Source organism: Somniosus microcephalus, chromosome 25 (genome assembly GCF_052327205.1).
Source record: "Somniosus microcephalus isolate GS21.2 chromosome 25, FLI_Smic_1.0, whole genome shotgun sequence".
Lineage (NCBI taxonomy): Eukaryota > Metazoa > Chordata > Chondrichthyes > Squaliformes > Somniosidae > Somniosus > Somniosus microcephalus.
Window position 1 is genome coordinate 31,469,586 of NC_141011.1, and position 18,712 is coordinate 31,488,297.

General features: G+C 46.7%; 1 protein-coding gene across 6 annotated transcripts in view; it reads left to right on the forward strand.

Moving 5' to 3' along the window:
• c1qtnf12 (C1q and TNF related 12) overlaps positions 1 to 16,925 on the forward strand; it is a 106,611-nt gene extending 89,686 nt beyond the window's left edge. For 4 of the 6 annotated variants that reach the window (XM_085967096.1, XM_085967095.1, XM_085967098.1 and 1 more), the window contains one exon: positions 15,832 to 16,925. In XM_085967096.1, coding sequence (XP_085823222.1) covers positions 15,832 to 16,024 — 193 coding nt within the window. In that variant the 3' untranslated portion in view covers positions 16,025 to 16,925. Of the gene's footprint in view, positions 1 to 2,419; positions 2,548 to 10,155; positions 10,267 to 15,831 lie in introns of those variants that run through there. The other 2 variants (XR_015073526.1, XR_015073525.1) reach the window with 2 other exon arrangements.
• The last annotated feature ends 1,787 nt before the right edge of the window (positions 16,926 to 18,712 follow it).

The window sequence follows — 18,712 nt, forward strand, 5'->3', positions numbered from 1 at the left end:
TTGAGCCCGCCCAGTGGGCTCAGCAGGCCAATTAAGGGCCACCCGGCAACAGGTGACATCACAGACTGAAATTTCATCTGTCAAGATTTCTGACAGGTGAAATATCAGTGTTTCACAGCTGTTTGAAGCTGTCAAACACTGACAGTCTGATTTCTAAGATGAGTCCTTCTGCGCAGACTCATTTAGAAATCTCAGCAGCACTAAAAGCTGAAGGCTGTCACTTTTGACGGATCGTATCCGTTCAGCTTTCAGTTCCGGCTGAGTGCTGCGCTCCTGACAGCTACAGGAAGAAAGGCTGTTAAGGTAAGTAAAGGTAAGTAAAAGTTCTTTACACACTTTAGACACACCAAACACACTTACCTTTACACTCATGCACCCATCACTCACCTGAGCGCCGACATCGCGACCCCTCCAACTCCTTCAACCCGATGTCCCGCTGCTCTAACCTGGCGTGGTTTGGAGCCGTCGGGAAACCCACACGACACCCCTCAAAATAGGGATTAGGCTAAAAACTGCCGGTTAACTACCTGTTAACAGGCAGTTAATTGGCACTAATCCCTTCCCGCCTGGCTTCGGCGGGTCCCAGTGCGGGGCAGGTACCCGCCGCCCCAGAAACTTACGTGGGGTGGGGTTTTGGGCGGGATGGTGTCAGGACCCCCAAAGTCGGGATTCCCCCCCCCCCCCACACGCCTGAAAGCCCGCCTGACGGCTCCCCGAAAATCTAGCCCATAAAGTCCTCTGTATTCCAGCCCGCCCCCCCCCCTTGAGATAAAGGCCAACATTCTGTTAATGTTTTTGATTACTTTTTGTACCTGCGCACTCGCTTTTAGTGATTTGTGTACAGGGGTACCTACATTTCTTCGCTCCGCCACAGTTTCTAGTCTCTCCATTAACAACATTTTCCAATTTGTCTTTTTTGGATCCCAGATGATTGTTTTAATTGCACCGAGTTGAAATTACACTAACAAAGCGACTTTTATCAATTTGATTTTGTACAGCTCTAATACGGTTATGTTAGTATTTATGTCCTGGGGCCAATATTTATCACTCAATCAGCATCACTAAAACAGATTATCTGTTCATTATCACATTGCTGTTTGTGGGAGCTTGCTGTGCGCAATTGGCTGCTGTGTTTCCAACATTACAACAGTGACTACACTTCAAAAAAAGTAGTTCATTGGCTGTAAAGCGCTCTGGGACGTCCTGAGGTTGTGAAAGGCGCTATATAAATGCAAGCCTTTTTTTCAATATTATGTGAATGGGTTCAAAATCTTTTTTTTAAACGGCTGGCCCAGGCAGACTGAAGTCTCAGCAGACCCATACTAGGAAATAACAAAGCAAGTAGACAGAGTTTTTTTTTAAATCAACAAATAAAAATAAGGGCAGAAGAAAGTTTACAATAATGATGAATCTTGTAATCTTGCAAGGGCAGGTGATGTAGAGAGCACAAGGGATGTCAAATTAGATAAGTCCCAGAGTTAATTTGCTTCAGATATGTGTTGTTGAAAGATATGCATTTGGGGAGGGCTAACAAGGCAAGGGAATACACATTAAATGGTAGGACACTGAGTAGTGTAGAGGAACAAAGGGACCTTGGAGTGCATGTCCACAGATCCCTGAAGGTAGAGGACAGATAGATAAGGTGGTTAAGAAGGCATACGGAATACTTGCTTTTATTAGCCGAGGTATAGAATACAAGAGCAGGGGGGTTATGCTTCAACTGTATAAAACACTAGTTAGGCCTCAGCTAGAGTACTGCGTGCAGTTCTGGTCACCACATTACAGGAAAGATGTGATTGCAATAGAGAGGATGCAGAGGAGATTTACGAGGATGTTGCCTGGACTGGAAAATTTTAGCTACGAGGAAAGATTGGATAGGCTGGGTTTGTTTTCTTTGGAACAGAGGAGGCTGAGGGGAGACTTAATTGAGGTGTATAAAATTATGAGGGGCCTAGTTAGAGTGGATAGGAAGGACCTATTTCCCTTAGCAGAGGGGTCAACAACCAGGGGGCATAGATTTAAAGTAATTGGTGGAAGTTTAGAGGGGATTTGAGGGGAAATTTCTTCACCCAGAGGGTGGTGGGGGTCTGGAACTCACTGCCTGAAAGGGTGGTAGAGGCAGAAATCCCCACAATGTTTAAAAAGTGCTTGGATGTGCACTGGAAGTGCCGTAACCTACAGGGCTACGGACCAAGAGCTGGAAAGTGGGATTAGGCTGGATAGCTCTTTGTCGGCTGGCGCGGACACGATGGGCCTGAAATGGCCTCCTTCTGTGCTGTAAATTTCTATGATTCTCTGATTCTAGTCTATGTGTCTGAATTTTAAAATCAGTTAAAAAGATTTGAAGCCCTGCAGATGAAACCATTTGAGGCTGCAACAGCAAATCCACCTTTAATCCGCTTTGCCATGGATCCTTTAGCAGATACGCAGCATTGGATTCATCATGCGTGAGGAGTCTGCCAATCAAGCATCAACAAATCAAATATCAACATAATATTATTTTGCAAAGTGACAATATTAACCGAAGACCCCGTAGAACGCTGATGAGTAAGTAAACGCACATTGTCTGGATCAGATTTTAACTGTCCTCTCATCCATACGGTGATCGAGGTACAACGTGTCGGTTCATCGCCGAAGTTACGGTTTGGGCTCTGACTGTTAACCCTGTAAACCAGCCTTTGTCGGGACGGAAGCCATCAGCTGCTGCAGAATGGCTGGTGCCTTTTCACACTGAGGGCTGTGCCCCAAAGCACGGGCAACCTTGAGTGAATGGAAATAACAACAGAAAATGCTGGAAAAACTCAGTAGGCCAGGCAACATCCGTGGAGAGAGAAACCGAGTCAAATAGAGGAAATGAAGTAGGCCCGGCCTTTTAATCTATTTCATTTCCTGTGCTTTTCCAGCCTTGACAAAGGGTTCAACCTGAAACGTTGACTCTATTTCTCTCTCCACGGATGTTGCCTGGCCTGCTGAATTTTTCCAGCATTTTCTGTTGTTATTTTGGATTTCCAGCATCTGCAGTATTTTGCTATCATACTTGAGTGAATGGAGTTGGGCTTCGGTGCGTAACGGGATTGGCCAATTGCCTTAGGTGAGATCAAGGCCCCGATTTTCGGGCAGCTGTCGGGCAGCTTTTCATGCGGCCGTGGTCCGAAAATCGCAGAAAAGGCGGGTCGGGACCCCCCCGCCTGATTCCCCGCCCCATCCGACTTTCGGACTGCCGTTTTCACGCGCCCCGCTTCAGTCCCGCCCGCCACTGGCAGGACTGCTCGTCGGAGCACTAACAAGCAATTATCTGCTTGTTGAAGTGGATTTTCCCATGCCGTTGCGACTTTGGGGCTTTCCCCACCTGAAACCCGCCTGCGGAGAACCCCGCCAATGAGAGCTGGCGTGAAAACAGCTGGCTTGCTTGCTGCAGCAGGTCGCTGAGGGCTGAAGATATTTAAAGAGGCAGCATTTGCAGGCTGCAGGACCTTGTTGATCAAGGCTTGGGGGAACTATTTGAAGCCTTAGGAGCAGCTGCAGAAAGTTGGAGCCTCACACACTTCCTCAGTGTGAGCTCCTGGGAAGCCCCTCTCACCACCCTAACTCAGGACCTCCTCAACCGAGGCATCTGCTAGAAGCATGGGAGACCTTTGGCACCTTCCCTTCCTGGCATTAGAGGATCTCCAACAGCAGAGGTGGCAGCAGCAGAACCAGGAACAGCAGGATGATTACCAGGAGCACCAGGCTGCTGCTCACTCACCTGAAGCTGCACAAGCCAGAAGGGGCCAGCGCTTGGAAGTGGCTTGAGAGCACCTTGCTGCACTTTAGGGGGCCAGTGGGACCCGTTTCTGCACTGGCAGTCCTACTCAGGAGGACTTCCATGAAGATCTGGTTTCTCTGTTCAACAGATGGCCAACGCTCCTCAAGAGATGTCATTCTCTTATGAGCACTCACCAAGTTTTCCCTACCCTGGCGACTTATCTCCTCCATGGAGGTTGCCAACCTTTCCATGGTGCTGCGTTCATGCACCAATGACTCCACAAAGGCTCTGCTCATGGTCGCTATGGACTCCTCCATTCGCTCCACACTCGCAGCGACCCTGGAGACAAAACCTGCCAGAGACTCCTGCATCTGTGCATGGAGATCCATCAGCTCTTCTCTTGCGGATGGACCCAGAGGCAGAGGGTCGAGATGCAGCGCAGCTGAGCTGAGCTGGCAGAGCCCTGCGCCCTCCGACGAGGACTCCCCACTGCTGTCCCTGTCTCCAGAATCTGCTGAGGCTCACTTGTCAGCTGTGAAACACCAGGTGACAACACTACTCTATGTCCCAAAGGTCCCCCTGAGGTGTGAGTGTCTGCGCTGGTGCTGGGTGCGCTTACTTCTGCTGACGCTGCACCCTCAGAGGTTGGAGCTTCCTCTGAGGAGTCTGGCTGCACAGCCTCTTCCTCCTCCACAGTGAGGACGGGGGCTCTGGATGGTACTGTGGGGGAGTAAAGGAAGGAGTTAGAGATGTAATGCCAAGGTTCCTCTGGTGACTCCCAGCAAGTTGGCATCTGCTGACACCTGCATCCATGCAGCATTGGTCTCAGTGGGAGGCCTCTTCCTCCCTGACCTAGGGAAGAGGACCTCCCTGTGGGCCCTAACCCCATCCAATAATGCCTGCAGTGAAGCCTCATCGAATTTGAAGGCAGTTTGGGGTATAGCACTGGCCACAGCTGCTGCAGGCTCCTCTGCCATGCTGTGTGGTTTGTTTGGAAGCCTTCAGAGGATGCAGTGCTTGCTTTGGACCTTGAAAGCATCATACTGTGGGGATTTCTGACACGAATTGGACAATTAGCAAGGCTTCCCACATGCTGGGAATTAATTGGCCAATTGAGGGAAAATTGCGTGGAGCTGGCTGACACTTTTTTATGTGTGTCAGAAACCCCACATTCGGGGAAATCCGACCATTTCCCACACAAGCCGAAACTCGGGGCCCAAGAGTCATAAGTTGCTTAGCATTCCTGATCATTTCCTAAGGAGCGCTTCTGTGCAACATATGGGATGTACATTAGTTGTGGGAATCCAGACAGAACCATGTCTTTTCAGTGAGCCAGTAGTTTGTTTTGGGTCACCTGCAATAGGCCTATTGCGTACTCCCAGGGTTTAGTGTTGCAGTCACACCAGGTTCTCTGGTCATTTTGCATAATCACAAGAGTTTGCTACATGTGATTTGCTAACTTGGTTAAGGCATCCCTCAACTTCAACACATGTTCTACTATTTTTTATCTCCATCACTGAAAGGTAAGTGGTTTTATGTGGGGTAGAAGTGTTAGGAGAGACTATAAAGGCTGCTATTATTTTTACTGTATATTTTGACCTTCGCAAAAAGGTTGTTTGGGAAGCACAATGTTCAGACAAAAGCAGGCTAGAACAACCATTGGCAGTGCTGGTGCGATGGTGCATGTTAGCTCATGTGTCCTTGCAGCAGATGCCACACCTCTTCATCTGTCGGTCTGGTGACCCCGACTCGGTGCTTCCAGTTCCACACCAGTCATTGCCAGGTAGGTGAGCCTCTGCCTGTAAATGTGGGCGCAAGGGTAGTGGCTAATGGGTGGACTCTGATCTGTTTGGCATCCCCCTAATATTGTCCTCTTCTTCCTACAAAGAAAAGCATATGTACAAGTGGATTCCCATTGGGAAACTCATCATCCCAATACTGTATTGTGGTGACCCCAGCCATGTCCCCGAAAAAAAAATATTCTCCTCCAGAGGTCCGGGCCACTTCCAATGGGGCCCAATTTCACCCATCTGGAGGCCAGGATGCCTGGACTCACTTGATGTCGTGGCCTTTACAGATATGGGCCCTAACTGAAATAAAAACAGAAAATGCTGGAAATACTCAGCAGGCCAGGCAGCATCTGTGGAGAGAGAAACAGAGTTAACGTTTCAGGTCGATGCCCCTTCGTCAGAACTGGAAAAAGTTGGAGATGGAACAGGTTTTTAAGCAAGTGAGGGGCAGGGAAAGGGGGGCGGGAGGAAAGAACAAAAGGGAAGGCCTGTGATAGGATGGAAGGCGGGAGAGATTAAAAGACAAAAGGGATGATAGTGCAAGGCAAAAGGAGATGGTAATGGGACAAGTTAAGAGACAAAAGATGGCTCTAGATGAAGTGTAAATGGTGATGGCAGAATGAAAGACAGCTGCCATGTGAGAGAGAGAGAGAAAAAAATGGGGAAAAAAAGATAGGGGCAGAGGTTATGGTCTGAAATTGTTGAACTCGATGTTGAGTCCAGAAGGCTGTAAAGTGCCTAATGGAAAGGGTCCTAACTGAGCCTGGCAAGAAACTCCCAGTGTAGATGACCCCTGACCCCTGCCCCAAACTCTGACCCTGACTCTGACCCTCACCCTGACTCTGACCCTCACCCTGACTCTGACCCTGCCCCTGACTCTGACCCTCACCCTGACTCTGACCCTCACCCTGACCCTGCCCCGAACTCTGACCCTGCCCCTGACTCTGACCCTCACCCTGACTCTGACCCTGACTCTGACCCTCACCCTGACTCTGACCCTCACCCTCACCCTCACTCTGACTCTGACCCTCACCCTGACTCTGCCCCTGACTCTGACCCTCACCCTGACTCTGACCCTGACTCTGACCCTCACCCTGACTCTGACCCCTGACCCTGACTCTGACCCCTGATCCTGACTCTGCCCCTGACCCTGACCCTGACCCATTGACATTTGCATTGCGAGAGGTGGCAGGAGGTCCTTCCCGTTTCCTGGAAACTCCCGGAACCAGAAGCGAACCGGCGCCACCAGGTCTCCGTCATTTTCCAGTGGATTCCACCGGACTCCCGCCGGAGTTATGGTGGGAAACCAGTGGGAACCCCATCCCCACCCCCCTCCCTCTCCCTCCAACACCCCATGGATTTTCAAGGCCATAAGTTTAAATTCCCAAAGCACTGGTAAAAATCCCAAAATAGCATGTAATAAAAATTAAATTTGACTTATTCAATAACTTTATTGACTTAATAAAGGATGAGATCAGTACAGTAATGAGAAATGATCTTGGCTCGGAAGATCAAGATATAGAATCAGTTTGGGTGGAGATAAGAAATAGTAAGGGAAAGAAGTCACTGGTGGGAGTGGTCTACAGGCCCTCTAACAGTAGCTACACTGTAGGACAGAGAATAAATCAAGAAATAATGGGGGCTTGTAAGAAAGGTACTACAATAATCATGGGTGATTTTAATCTTCATATAGATTGGACAAATCAAATTGGCAAAGGTAGCCTTGAGGACGAGTTCATAGAATGTATTCGGGACGGTTTCTTGGAACAATACGTTGTGGAACCAACCAGGGAGCAGACTATTTTAGATCTGGTAATGTGCAATGAGGCAGGATTAATAAATTATCTCATAGTAAAGGATCCTCTAGGGAAGAGTGATGATAGCATGATAGAATTTCACATTCAGTTTGAGGGTAAGAAACTTGGGTCTGAAACTAATGTCTTAAACTTAAATAAAGGCAATTACAAAGGTATGAAGACAGAGTTGGCTAAAGTGGTCTGGGAAAATAGGTTAAAGGGTAAGACGGTAGAAAAGCAGTAGCAGACATTTAAGGAGATATTTCATAACTCTCAGCAAAGGTATATTCCAGTGAGAAGGAAAGACTCTATGAGAAAGATGAACCATCCGTGGCTAACTACGGAAGTTAAGGATGGGGTTAAATTGAAAGAAAAGGCATACAATGCTGCGAAGATTAGTGGTAGGCCAGAGGATTGGGACATTTTTAGAAGCCAGCAAAGGATGACTAAAAAATAATAAAACGGGAAAAGGTAGATTATGAGAGTACACTAGCAAAAAATATAAAAAAGACATTAAGAGCTTCTACAGGTATATAAAAAGGAAGCGAGTAGCTAAAGTAACTGTTGGTTCTCTTAGAGGATGAGACTTGGGAATTAATAATGGGAAACAGGGAAATGGCAGAGACTTTGAACAAATATTTTGTACCTGTCTTCACGGTAGAAGACACTAAAAGCATCCCAATAATAGTAGATAATCAAGGGGCAAAAGGGTCGGAGGAACTTAAAACAATCACTATCGCTAGAGAAAAAGTAGTTGGCAAACTAATGGGACTAAAGGTGGACAAGTCCCCTGGACCTGATGGCCTGCATCCTAGGGTCTTAAAAGAAGTGACTGCAGAGATAGTGGATGCATTGGTTGTAATCTACCAAAATTCCCTGGATTCTGGAATGGTCCCAGCGGATTGGAAAACCGTAAATATAACACCCCTATTCAAGAAAGGAGGGAGACAGAAAGCAGGAAACTATAGGCCAGTTAGCCTAACGTCGGTCATTGGGAAAATGCTGGAGTCCATTATTAAGGAAGTAGTAGCAGTACGTTTAGAAAATCATAATACAATCAAGCAGAGTCAACATGGTTTTATGAAAGGGAAATCATGTTTGACAAATTTACTAGAGTTCTTTGAGGATGTAACGAGCAGGGTAGATAAAGGGGAACCAGTTGATGTAGTGTATTTGGATTTCCAGAAGGCATCGATAAGGTGCCACATAAAAGGTAACTGCACAAGATAAGTGCTCACGATGTTGGGGGTAATAGATTGGATAGAGGATTGGCTAACTAACAGAAAACAGAGAGTCGGAATAAATGGGTCATTTTCAGGTTGGCAAACTGTAACTAATGGGGTACCACAGGGATCAGTGCTGAGGCCTCAACTATTTACAATCTATATTAATGACTTGGATGAAGGGGCCGTGTGTACTGTAGCCAAATTTGCTGACGATACAAAGATAGGTGGGAAAGCAAGTTGTGAGGAGGACACACAGAGTCTGCAAAGGGATATAGAGAGGTTAAGTGAGTGGGCAAAAATTTGGCAGATGGAGGATAATGTGGGAAAATGTGAGGTTATCCACTTTGGTAGGAAGAATAGAAAAGCAAAATATTATTTAAATGGAGAGAGACTACATAATGCTGCGGTACAGAGGGATCTGGGGGTCCTCGTACATGAAACACAAAAAGTTAGCATGCAGGTACAGCAAGTAATTAAGAAGGCAAATTGAATATTGGCCTTTATTGCAAGGGGGATGGAGTATAAAAGTAGGGAAGTCCTGCTACAACTGTACAGGGCGTTGGTGAGACCATACCTGGAGTACTGCGTACAGTTTTGGTCTCCTTATTTAAGGAGGGATGTACTTGCATTGGAGGCAGTTCAGAGAAGGTTCACTAGTTTGATTCCTGGGATGAAGGGGTTGTCTTATGAAGAAAGGTTGAGCAGGTTGGGCCTATACTCACTGGAGTTTAGAAGAATGAGAGGTGATCTTATTGAAACATATAAGATTCTGAGGGGCTTGACAGGGTGGATGCTGAGAGGATGTTTCCCCTCGTGGGGGAATCTAGAACTAGGGGCCATAGTTTCAGAATAAGGGGTCGCCATTTAAAACGGAGATGAGGAGGAATTTCTTCTCTGAGGGTCGTGAATCTTTGGAATTCTCTACCCCAGAGAACTGTGGAGGCAGAGTCATTGAGTATATTCAAGGCGGAGATTGACAGATTTTTGAAAAACAGGGAAGTCAAGGGTTATGGGGAGCGGGCAGGGAAGTGGAGTTGAGGCCAAGATCAGATCAGCCATGATCTTATTGAATGGCGGAGTGGACTCAAGGGGCCGAATGACCTACTCCTGCTCCTATTTCTTATGTTATTCACTCATGTATATCAAAAACCCTCATAATACACAATGTTACATAGCATAAGACCCCATTGTTATAAACAGGGTACCTCTGACTTGGCATGTGCAGTTCCGGGAGTTTGGTTAGTACATTGTTACTAGGGGTACAATAGTGCAACCTTCATCTCTGTCAGGTCACACATTGCGTGTCACATTTTTGGCCATTATTTTACCCTGTTGCACTTTACCATCACAAATTACAACTCGGTAATAGTCAGTACTCAAAATAAATTGGCATTTACACAAAAAGTACTAAACCAATCAAATCACTGAAAAAAAAATACTTTCATGAATGCTTTTGTCTGTATTTTCCTCCCCAAACCTGCCGATTTTAGGCTCAAAATAAGGTTTCTAACATTATTTAAAAAATTAACATGGCTTATTAAAAAACATCTTACAAAGAGTCGGTGCCAGAAACATTCATTTGTCTTTTCTCTTTACAGATGCTGACGGACCTGCTGTGTATTTCCAGCATTTTCTGTTTTTATTTATTTTCAGCAATTATAGTTTATTTATTTTTTACAGAATACACAATAATAAAGTAATTAAAATGGCCTTTGTGTCCTTGAGTACCTTTTTACTGCGAGGCCTCAGCCTCCGCCTCTTTCCACCACCCGGGCTTGACGGTGATATATTTCCCAAAGCTGTCGCTCTGTCAGCTGAAGAGAGTTACCAGCTACACCTCTGCGTGCAACCTCCAGGAGGCCGCAGCATGAGTATGTACAGTCCGCACCATTACCCCGCATGCACCAGTATGATTCAGTGTACAACGTCAAGCATATCTTTCCTTATAGTGTGACAGGGTTTCTGAGATTTTTTTTGTTTTTCCAAGTGATTTGAAAACAAGGCTGCAGATGACATTTTTTTCAGTACATTTTTCACAGCAACAATTATTTCCAACTACTTACAATTTTACTTAAGAGGATCGAGCTGAGGGGCAGCTTGTGTGTCAGCTGTGGCTCAGTTGTTAGCATCACTCGCCTCTGAGGCAGAAGGTTGTGGGTTCAAGTCCCACTCCAGGGACTTGAGCACGAAAATCTGGGCTGACACTCCAGTGCAGTGCTGAGGGAGTGCTGCACTGTCGGAGGTGCCGTCTTTCGGATGAGATGTTAAATCAAGACCCCGTCTGCTCTCTCAGGTGGACGTAAAAGATCCCATGGCACTATTTCAAAGACGAGCAGGGGAGTTCTCCCCGGTGTCCTGGCCAATATTTATCCCTCAATCAACATAACAAAAACAGATGATCTGGCCATTATCACATTGCTGTTTGTGGGAGCTTGCTGTGTGCAGATTGGCTGCCGTGTTTCCCATGTTACAACAGTGACTCCACTTCAAAAAGTATCTCATTGTAATTGGGACACCTGGTGTTTGTGAAAGTGCCATGAAAACACAAGTCTGTTTTAGAGGGAGACCGAACTGGATGAATCAAGGAATTGTAGAAGTTATAGCGCAGAAGGAGGACATGCAGCCCACTGAGCCTCCACGGTGCCATCTCTTCCACTGGAGCCGTCTAATTTAAAACCGATTTCCTCGCTCTTTCTTGTTATCTTTTTATGTTCATTTTCAAATATGTATCCAATTACATTTCAGTTTCTGCCTCAATAGTCACATGTGGCATAACAGCCCGTGTTCTCATAACCTTCGATGTGAAAACAGTGGGGCAGATTTTGAGGCTTCTTGCCCAGTGGAAATGGGGTGCTTGCACCCTGAAAATCACAGGGAAGAACTTGCCACCTTGTTTCACTGCGTCCCCCCACCCCCCAATCGCTGTTTTGCTGACGTTCTCGGAATAGGCGGCTGACGCCAGTGCACAGCTAATTTAGGTATTTAAATTGGGGTCCCAAGATGTCAATAGGATCCCAATACCATTTTAGGACTCAATTGATGGTCCAGCCAAAGAGGAGCCCAAAGGTAAGTACTTTTGGTGGGGCTAAAAGGAGCAGGAGTACTCCTCCGAACGTCACAAAAATAACCTGGGCCACTGCCGCACCGGATCTCCCTCCCACCCGTTCCCCCTCCCCCCATTCTACCATTATACGGGCCTGGAGGTTGGCCAGACGGCCCGATATTGTGGCCCGGTGCTGAATGGTTGCCGTGGGGCACTTGTTTTCGCTCACAGCCCACCAGCCCTGTGTTAATGTGGGCCAGTTTTCCAAATGGACCTGACCTCCCATCGCCACCATTGGGCGTTCTGCCAGCCAACTACCCGAAATCTGCCCTGAGGGGAAAATCTACCTCATTGCTTCTCTCTTCCCACTTTGCTATGCTTCCTTGATACTAATTCACCAACCAGCGGAAACAATCTTTCACTATTCGTTCTCTCAAAGACTTCCAGAATTTTGGAAACCTTGATTTGTTCCCCCATAAATTTCTCTGTTCCAGTGAGACTTTGTTCATAAATATAGCCTCTCGTTTTGAGAACATTATCATGATTTTCCCTGGATGATTTCCACAGCTCTAATATCTTTCCGATAATGGGATGCCCAGAAGTCCTCCTGTGGCCTAACTAATGTCTTGTATTAATTCAACATCACTTTCTTGTTTTATTTTCAATGCCTCGATGCACAAAACCCAGAATCTCATTTGCATTTTTATTGGTCTTTTCTACCTATGCCCTAACCTTTAAAAAATATGATTCTGCACCCCTTGAGCTCCCTGTTTCTCTACTCTATTAAGAATCTTACTTTTTAAGGCATACTTTGCTTCACAATTCTTTGTCGCTCACAATTAACTACTTCACATGTCTCTGCATTAAACTGCATCAGCCACCTAGCTGCCCATTCCACTAAACTGTTTAAGTCTTTCTGCAATTTCTTGCATTCTTCTCTACCGTTTGCTATTCACACTAATTTGGTATCGTCAACAAACTTTGATATCATTCCTCTTGTGCCTATGCCTAAAATATCTATCAAGAGAAAACAAAAAATCCCCTCAGTCCGAATAATATTAATTTACCTTTGGGGTTTGTGGTCATGGAGGCAGGAGTGTAGCTGTACTCCTGGCTGCTGGTATCAGGGCCTCTGGCTGCTGGTTTCTGGGCCTCTGGCTGTTGGTATCAGGACTCTGGCTGCTGGTAGCAGGGCCTCTGGCTGCTGGTATCAGGGCCTCTGGCTGCTGGTAGCAGGGCCTCTGGCTGCTGGTATCAGGGCCTCTGGCTGCTGGTTTCTGGGCCTCTGGCTGCTGGTATCAGGACTCTGGTTGCTGGTAGCAGGGCCTCTGGCTGCTGGTAATAGGTCCTCTGGCTGCTGCTATCAGGGCCTCTGGCTGCTGGTTTCTGGGCCTCTGGCGGCTGGTATCAGGACTCTGGTTGTTGGTAGCAGGGCCTCTGGTTGCTGGTAGCAGGGTATCTGGCTGCTGATATCAGGGCCTCTGGCTGCTGGTATCAGGACTCTGGTTGCTGGTAGCAGAGCCTCTGGCTGCTGGTATCAGTCTCTAGCTGCTGGTTTCTGGGCCTCTGGCTGCTGGTATCAGAGCCTCTGGCTGCTGGTATCGGTCTCTAGCTGCTGGTATTAGTCTCTGGCTGCTGGTATCGGTCTCTAACTGCTGGTATTAGTCTCTGGCTGCTAGTTTCAGGGCCTCTAGCTGCTGTTTCAGTTGAGGTCCCAAATCTTGACAATTGTACCTCAGTTGGTAAATAGAAAAAGATGTGTAAGATTCAACAATAAGCCTGGAAATGACTGTTGGTGTTGCTATTAATGTGCACGCTACTTGTGTGTTGGGGGGGGGGGGGGTCAGTCATTTCACGAGTGGTGTACGGTGCATTTTTACCCAACTATGAAACTATTGCCAGCATCAAATGGCTGGTCAGCATTATAGCGTTGAATCCATGGGGAGCTTGTTAGTGTCAGCACATTGAATATAATTGGGTATTACTGGAGCAGTGCTTAAGAACCTGAGGTTAAGCTGGAAGGCCGTGACAGTGACTGCCATCTGGGAGATGAAGACCTGCAGACCCAGTTGATTACTGGTGTGCCAGTGGCAGTGCAAGTCTTCTTCTTCTTAGGCAGTCCCTCGGAACCGAGGATGACTTGCTTCCACATTAAAAATGAGTTCTCAGGTGACTGATTAGTCCAATGCGGGACCTACAGTCTCTGTCACAAGTGGGGCAGACGGTGGTTGAAGGGGCAGGTGGGTGGGGTGCTTGGGTTGACGTGTGCTCCTTGCGCTGCCTGCGCTTGGCTTCCGCTTGCTCCCGGCGAAGAGACTCGAGGAGTTCGGCGCCTTCCCGGATGCTTCTCCTCCACTTTGTGCGGTCTTGGGCCAGGGATTCCCAGGTGTCGGTTGGGGATGTTGCACTTTTTCAAGGAGGCTTTGAGGGTGTCCTTAAAGCGTTTCCTCTGCCCACCTGGGGCTCTCTTGCCGTGTCGGAGCTCCGCGTAGAGCGCTTGTTTTGGGAGTCTCATGCCGGGCATGCGGACAATGTGGCCCGTCCATCGGAGCTGATCGAGCATGGTCAGAGCTTCGATGCTGGGGATGTTGGCCTGAGTGAGAACACTGACGTTGGTGGGCCTATCCTGCCAATGGATTTGCAGGATCTTGCGGAGGCAGCGTTGGTGGTACCTCTCCAGTGCTTTGAGGTGCCTGCTGTACCTGGTCGATGTCTCTGAAGCATACAGGAGGGCATACAGCAGTGCAAGTCACCATGACCCTGAAACTCTATGCCTTCAAGTTGTTTCTGGCAAACACTGGTGACATTTGCAGTTTTAGCCAACTTTCCACGTACAGCTCCACAAAGTGGTGACTGATGCCTCATTCTGCAACTTGATTTATTTTTCAATGCACCAAGCATCACTAGGAAAGGTCTACTGGCTTTACAAAAGCTTAGCAATTCATTGGCTGTGTGCTGCGATGCCCTACATGAACTGTAAGGGCTTTCACTGCATCAATGTGCAGCGACTTTGAGAACATTGATGCAGAAATGTAACCTGAATGCCTGCTCCCTGGGAGCTTGCATGATGTCTTCAAGGCAATGTTCTGTGCCACCATTATGTTAAAGAGAAAGAAGATTGATTGCTGGGAGACTAAGAGTACCATTTTCAGCCATGGCTCATGGCCCCAGTGTGTCAATCACCAACAGTGGTTGAGTGCAGGTGCAAATCCACTCATGCAACTACCAAGGTAATTATTGAATGTACAATTGAGGTCCTTAAGCATCTCCTCAGGGTCTAGATTTCCCTCCACGGTTGGTGTACCACTGAAATGTGCCGTGACTGTACTTCTACCTGCTGGTCTGACATCGTTCAATTTTTCTCAGTCAACTTCATTTTAATTGGAAATTTCTCTTAACTGAGGTTTGAATAATTATGGGGGAAAATGTGTTAGCGCCCGGTGAAAAATAGCGCCAGCGATCGCTAACTTCAGCTTCAGCGCCCCAAGAGGGAAGTGGAGAGCTAATTCAAGCGCGCCACTTCCTCCTTAGAGCGCTAACCCCGAATAGCGGGGCAGTGCGTTCTGCAGCGCTGCGCACTGGGCCACGTAGCGCTGCCGCACGGAAGGGCTCCTCCCCTCATTAAAGGGGAGGGCCCAAGCCCACAACTCTGCGGGGCCCTACCTGGACCACCGGGGAGCAGGGGGGCCGGGCCAGCAGCCCAGCACTCAAGAGGCGTGCCGGGCTGCCAGATCGCGGCACGGGCCCAGCGTTGAAAGACGCAACGGGCCGCGACAAGGCGGCCGATTTTTTTTTGCCCCGCCCGCCACCTCCCCTTCATGTACCTCCCCGCGAGCCTCCTGCCGCTCCGTTCCCGCCCCCTGAATCGGTCGCTGTCATCGCCCGGCGCAGATTCAGGGGGCGCGGGCCAATGTTGCAGGCAGGGCGAAAACGGGGTGCTGCGCACGGTGATGACATCGTCATCGCCAGTGGAGTGGGTCGCTACCAGTTACCGCCGCCACTAAACTCACGCTGAATTTCGTTAGCAGTGCCGCACCCGGGTGGAAAGTCGTTAGCGCCCCCGGAGACGCTAACGGGAAGCGCACATGCACCGAATTTCTAGCCCCTGATCTGTGATTCAGGTACCAATGGTAAAAAAAAAAAATTTTGTTCCAAAGAAGATTGCTTCTGCTTGCACCCGACAGAAACTGTACCACATCTCAGCTTAACATATTTTTTCTGTGTTTTCCAGGCTGGGCAATATACCTCCATATTCGTGGACAACAGTGCTGGCGCATCCATTTCCATCCAGAGTGGATCAGACTTTATGGGCATTCTTGTTGGTGTATAGCAAGTTGTATTCTGTTAAGAAGAAACCAACTTTAACTTTATTAGAATCTCAATCCTTTTTTAAAAAAAAAATCAGAGATGGAATATTCATATAACGATGTGAAGAAAAACTGGTGGGATTTTACCTTCAGCAGTTGCTACCTTTGTACCCTTGCCATCTATTCTTTTCATCAGCTTTAAGAAATCCAAATTTCATTAGAACTTGTTTTACTTCAAAAACATACACAATGCCACCCTTAATGGCACGTTTTCATCTGCAACACTGGACTGCAATATGCTAAAGTGATTGTACCTAACGTTCATGCAGACATTACAACAGAAAGGCTAAATGAGAGATGCACATTCAAGCTGTCATTACCTTGCTATTGGTATTAAAAAGTTCCTCACAACAACAAAAAAACATTAATTTTATTGATTAAATATCGTTGTCATATTGGAATGCTGATTCCGTGTTATTGTATACTCAAATGATATGGTATCGTGTGGCTTTACGTTAACTCATAGCTGCCCAACAATTTTGAGATGCTTCAGTCGACACTAGGTTCCCAGATGTCGTTGGTGTGGCCTTTGGACGAACTCGCGTGACTAGGAATTGTACAGGAACTCTAAACAGAAGAAAACTTGCACCTGGGAGTACAAGAGAAAAACCGTACATTACACACAGGAGCTTGAGCAAAACGTGCATTACACATTGGAGACAAATTATGGTTTGTAAAGCAAATGTCTAGATTAAAGAGCTCTTATGTAACTGCAGTGATTGATATTTAGAATGAGTTGTGAGGGGTGCAACCATGTATAAAGAGTTGAGGGAACACAAGACAATTCCTGGATTTGGAAGTGGAGATGCAAGCAAGTTTCATTCTCGATGGGGATCGAGGACATTTCCCTCCAGAATTTAGATTTGTGTCATTTTGGTGTAATTTCAAACATTTTTTGAAGCAATCTTTTGATATATTACATCTACCTATCCATATATATAAGATATTTTTAATCTTGTGTATTGTGTATACCCCAGTGAAGCCTTGCTATGTAAACAATTGCAGTGGGAATGCCAATGTTACATTTACTATAACTATTACCTTGAATGCCACAGGTTGGTACTCAAATGGGAATGCCACAGTTTAAAGACAACGCTATATTACCTGTCACACCATTAGGTGACACTATTATTTTTGTCCGCACAAAGCACTCAAAATGCTTTCTGAAAAAAATATCATCTTCCATTTTTTCTTAATAACTGAAATTACTAATGTCCACAATAAGGCTGCAAACAAGATTGAAAAATGACACATTTCACAATAATATTTGCCCACTGAATTGTGTTTTTAATACCTGCAGTAAAGTTTTTTACTTCAAGGCCTCAACAACTGGATAATTTTACCTTACAACAGTTAGAGCTTTGAATCACAGCTATGTATTTAGGCGCGTGTGGAGCATAAACACCGGCAGAGACCAGTCAGGCCGAGTGGCCTGTTTCTGTGCTGTAAATGCCGTGTAATACTGAGCCTGTGCATCCTGCAGTTTCCCAGGATGTAGTCTGTGCATGAACAGGAGTTGAAAGATAGAAGGGGTGCGGTCCCCTCACTACTTGAAAATGTGAGAGTGTCTGTGCTTTTTTCAACGAAAAAAAAACTTTGAAAGCAACAGCTGAATTCTCAAAACTTTTATTTCAGGACAAATGATGATTTTTATCTAAATGGATTAACGATTGATATAAATAGTATTCCCCTAGATCCCTAGATGTTTACTTCAGAAATAATGTTGCTGCTGCCATTGCCCCCCCCCCCCCAGTAAACTTAAATTGTCACCCGCTTCCCTACAACTTGCCGAAATAGCTGCCAGCTGCCCTATCAATAAATAAAGGGGGCAATCTATCGCTCCCATCTCATACAGAAACCTACTACAGGAAACTCTCGTTTAAACGGCACCTAAATATCCGGAATTCTCTATTAACCGGCAAAATTCATACTCCGAAAACACCTCAATAACCGGAATTGTTGCCGAGTCCGAGTCTCCCACGGTGGCTGAGTTAGTCAGTGGGGGTAGTTCTCTAACCTGCCACTACTCGGCTTCTTGGCACTGTCAGACGTCAGAACACCTCAATAACAGGAGTCTGACTCTTTGTTTGTTAAAAATAGCCTCGGTAGATAACCCTCTCCGTCATCCAGAATTTTTAATCAACCGGCACCATCCCGGTCCCGTCGGTGCCGGATACCAGAGAGTTTCCTGTAACTCTAAAGCAGCATGTCCTCCGGCTCACTGTGATAAACGCCCCAGGACATTCGCTAGTGATATGTTAAAAGTGTGTTGAGTGCACAACTTCCTGTTGTCACACTTACTGAGTCACAGTCTTGTCACGGAGCCGCGCTTCTGCTTTGAGACACTTGAGCCCAGATTTTGGCCTAATCCACCCAACGGGAATGGCAAATGTAGAGTAAGATCGGGCGGGATGTAGAACGGGTGTCTGACCCAAACCCGCTCCCATCAGCTGGGTTAGCTTAAAATCGGGCTTTATTTTCAAGCTTGTACTTGGCTCTGATTGGCTAGTTCTTCTCATGTGACCTCTCCACTCCATTCTGCCTCCCAACTCTGGTGCACTATATAAGTCTTAACTTTCAACATTTTAATTCTTTCTTCAACCTTCCGATGGCCAGTTTGCAAGTTCCGGGTCAGAAGCAATGTTTAAGATATCTTTCTTCAGCTGAGCTGGGCTGGGCCTAGAAGGATTTCCAGCAGCCTGCTGGGAAAAGTGGTTCATTTATTTTCATTCATTTTAATTCACC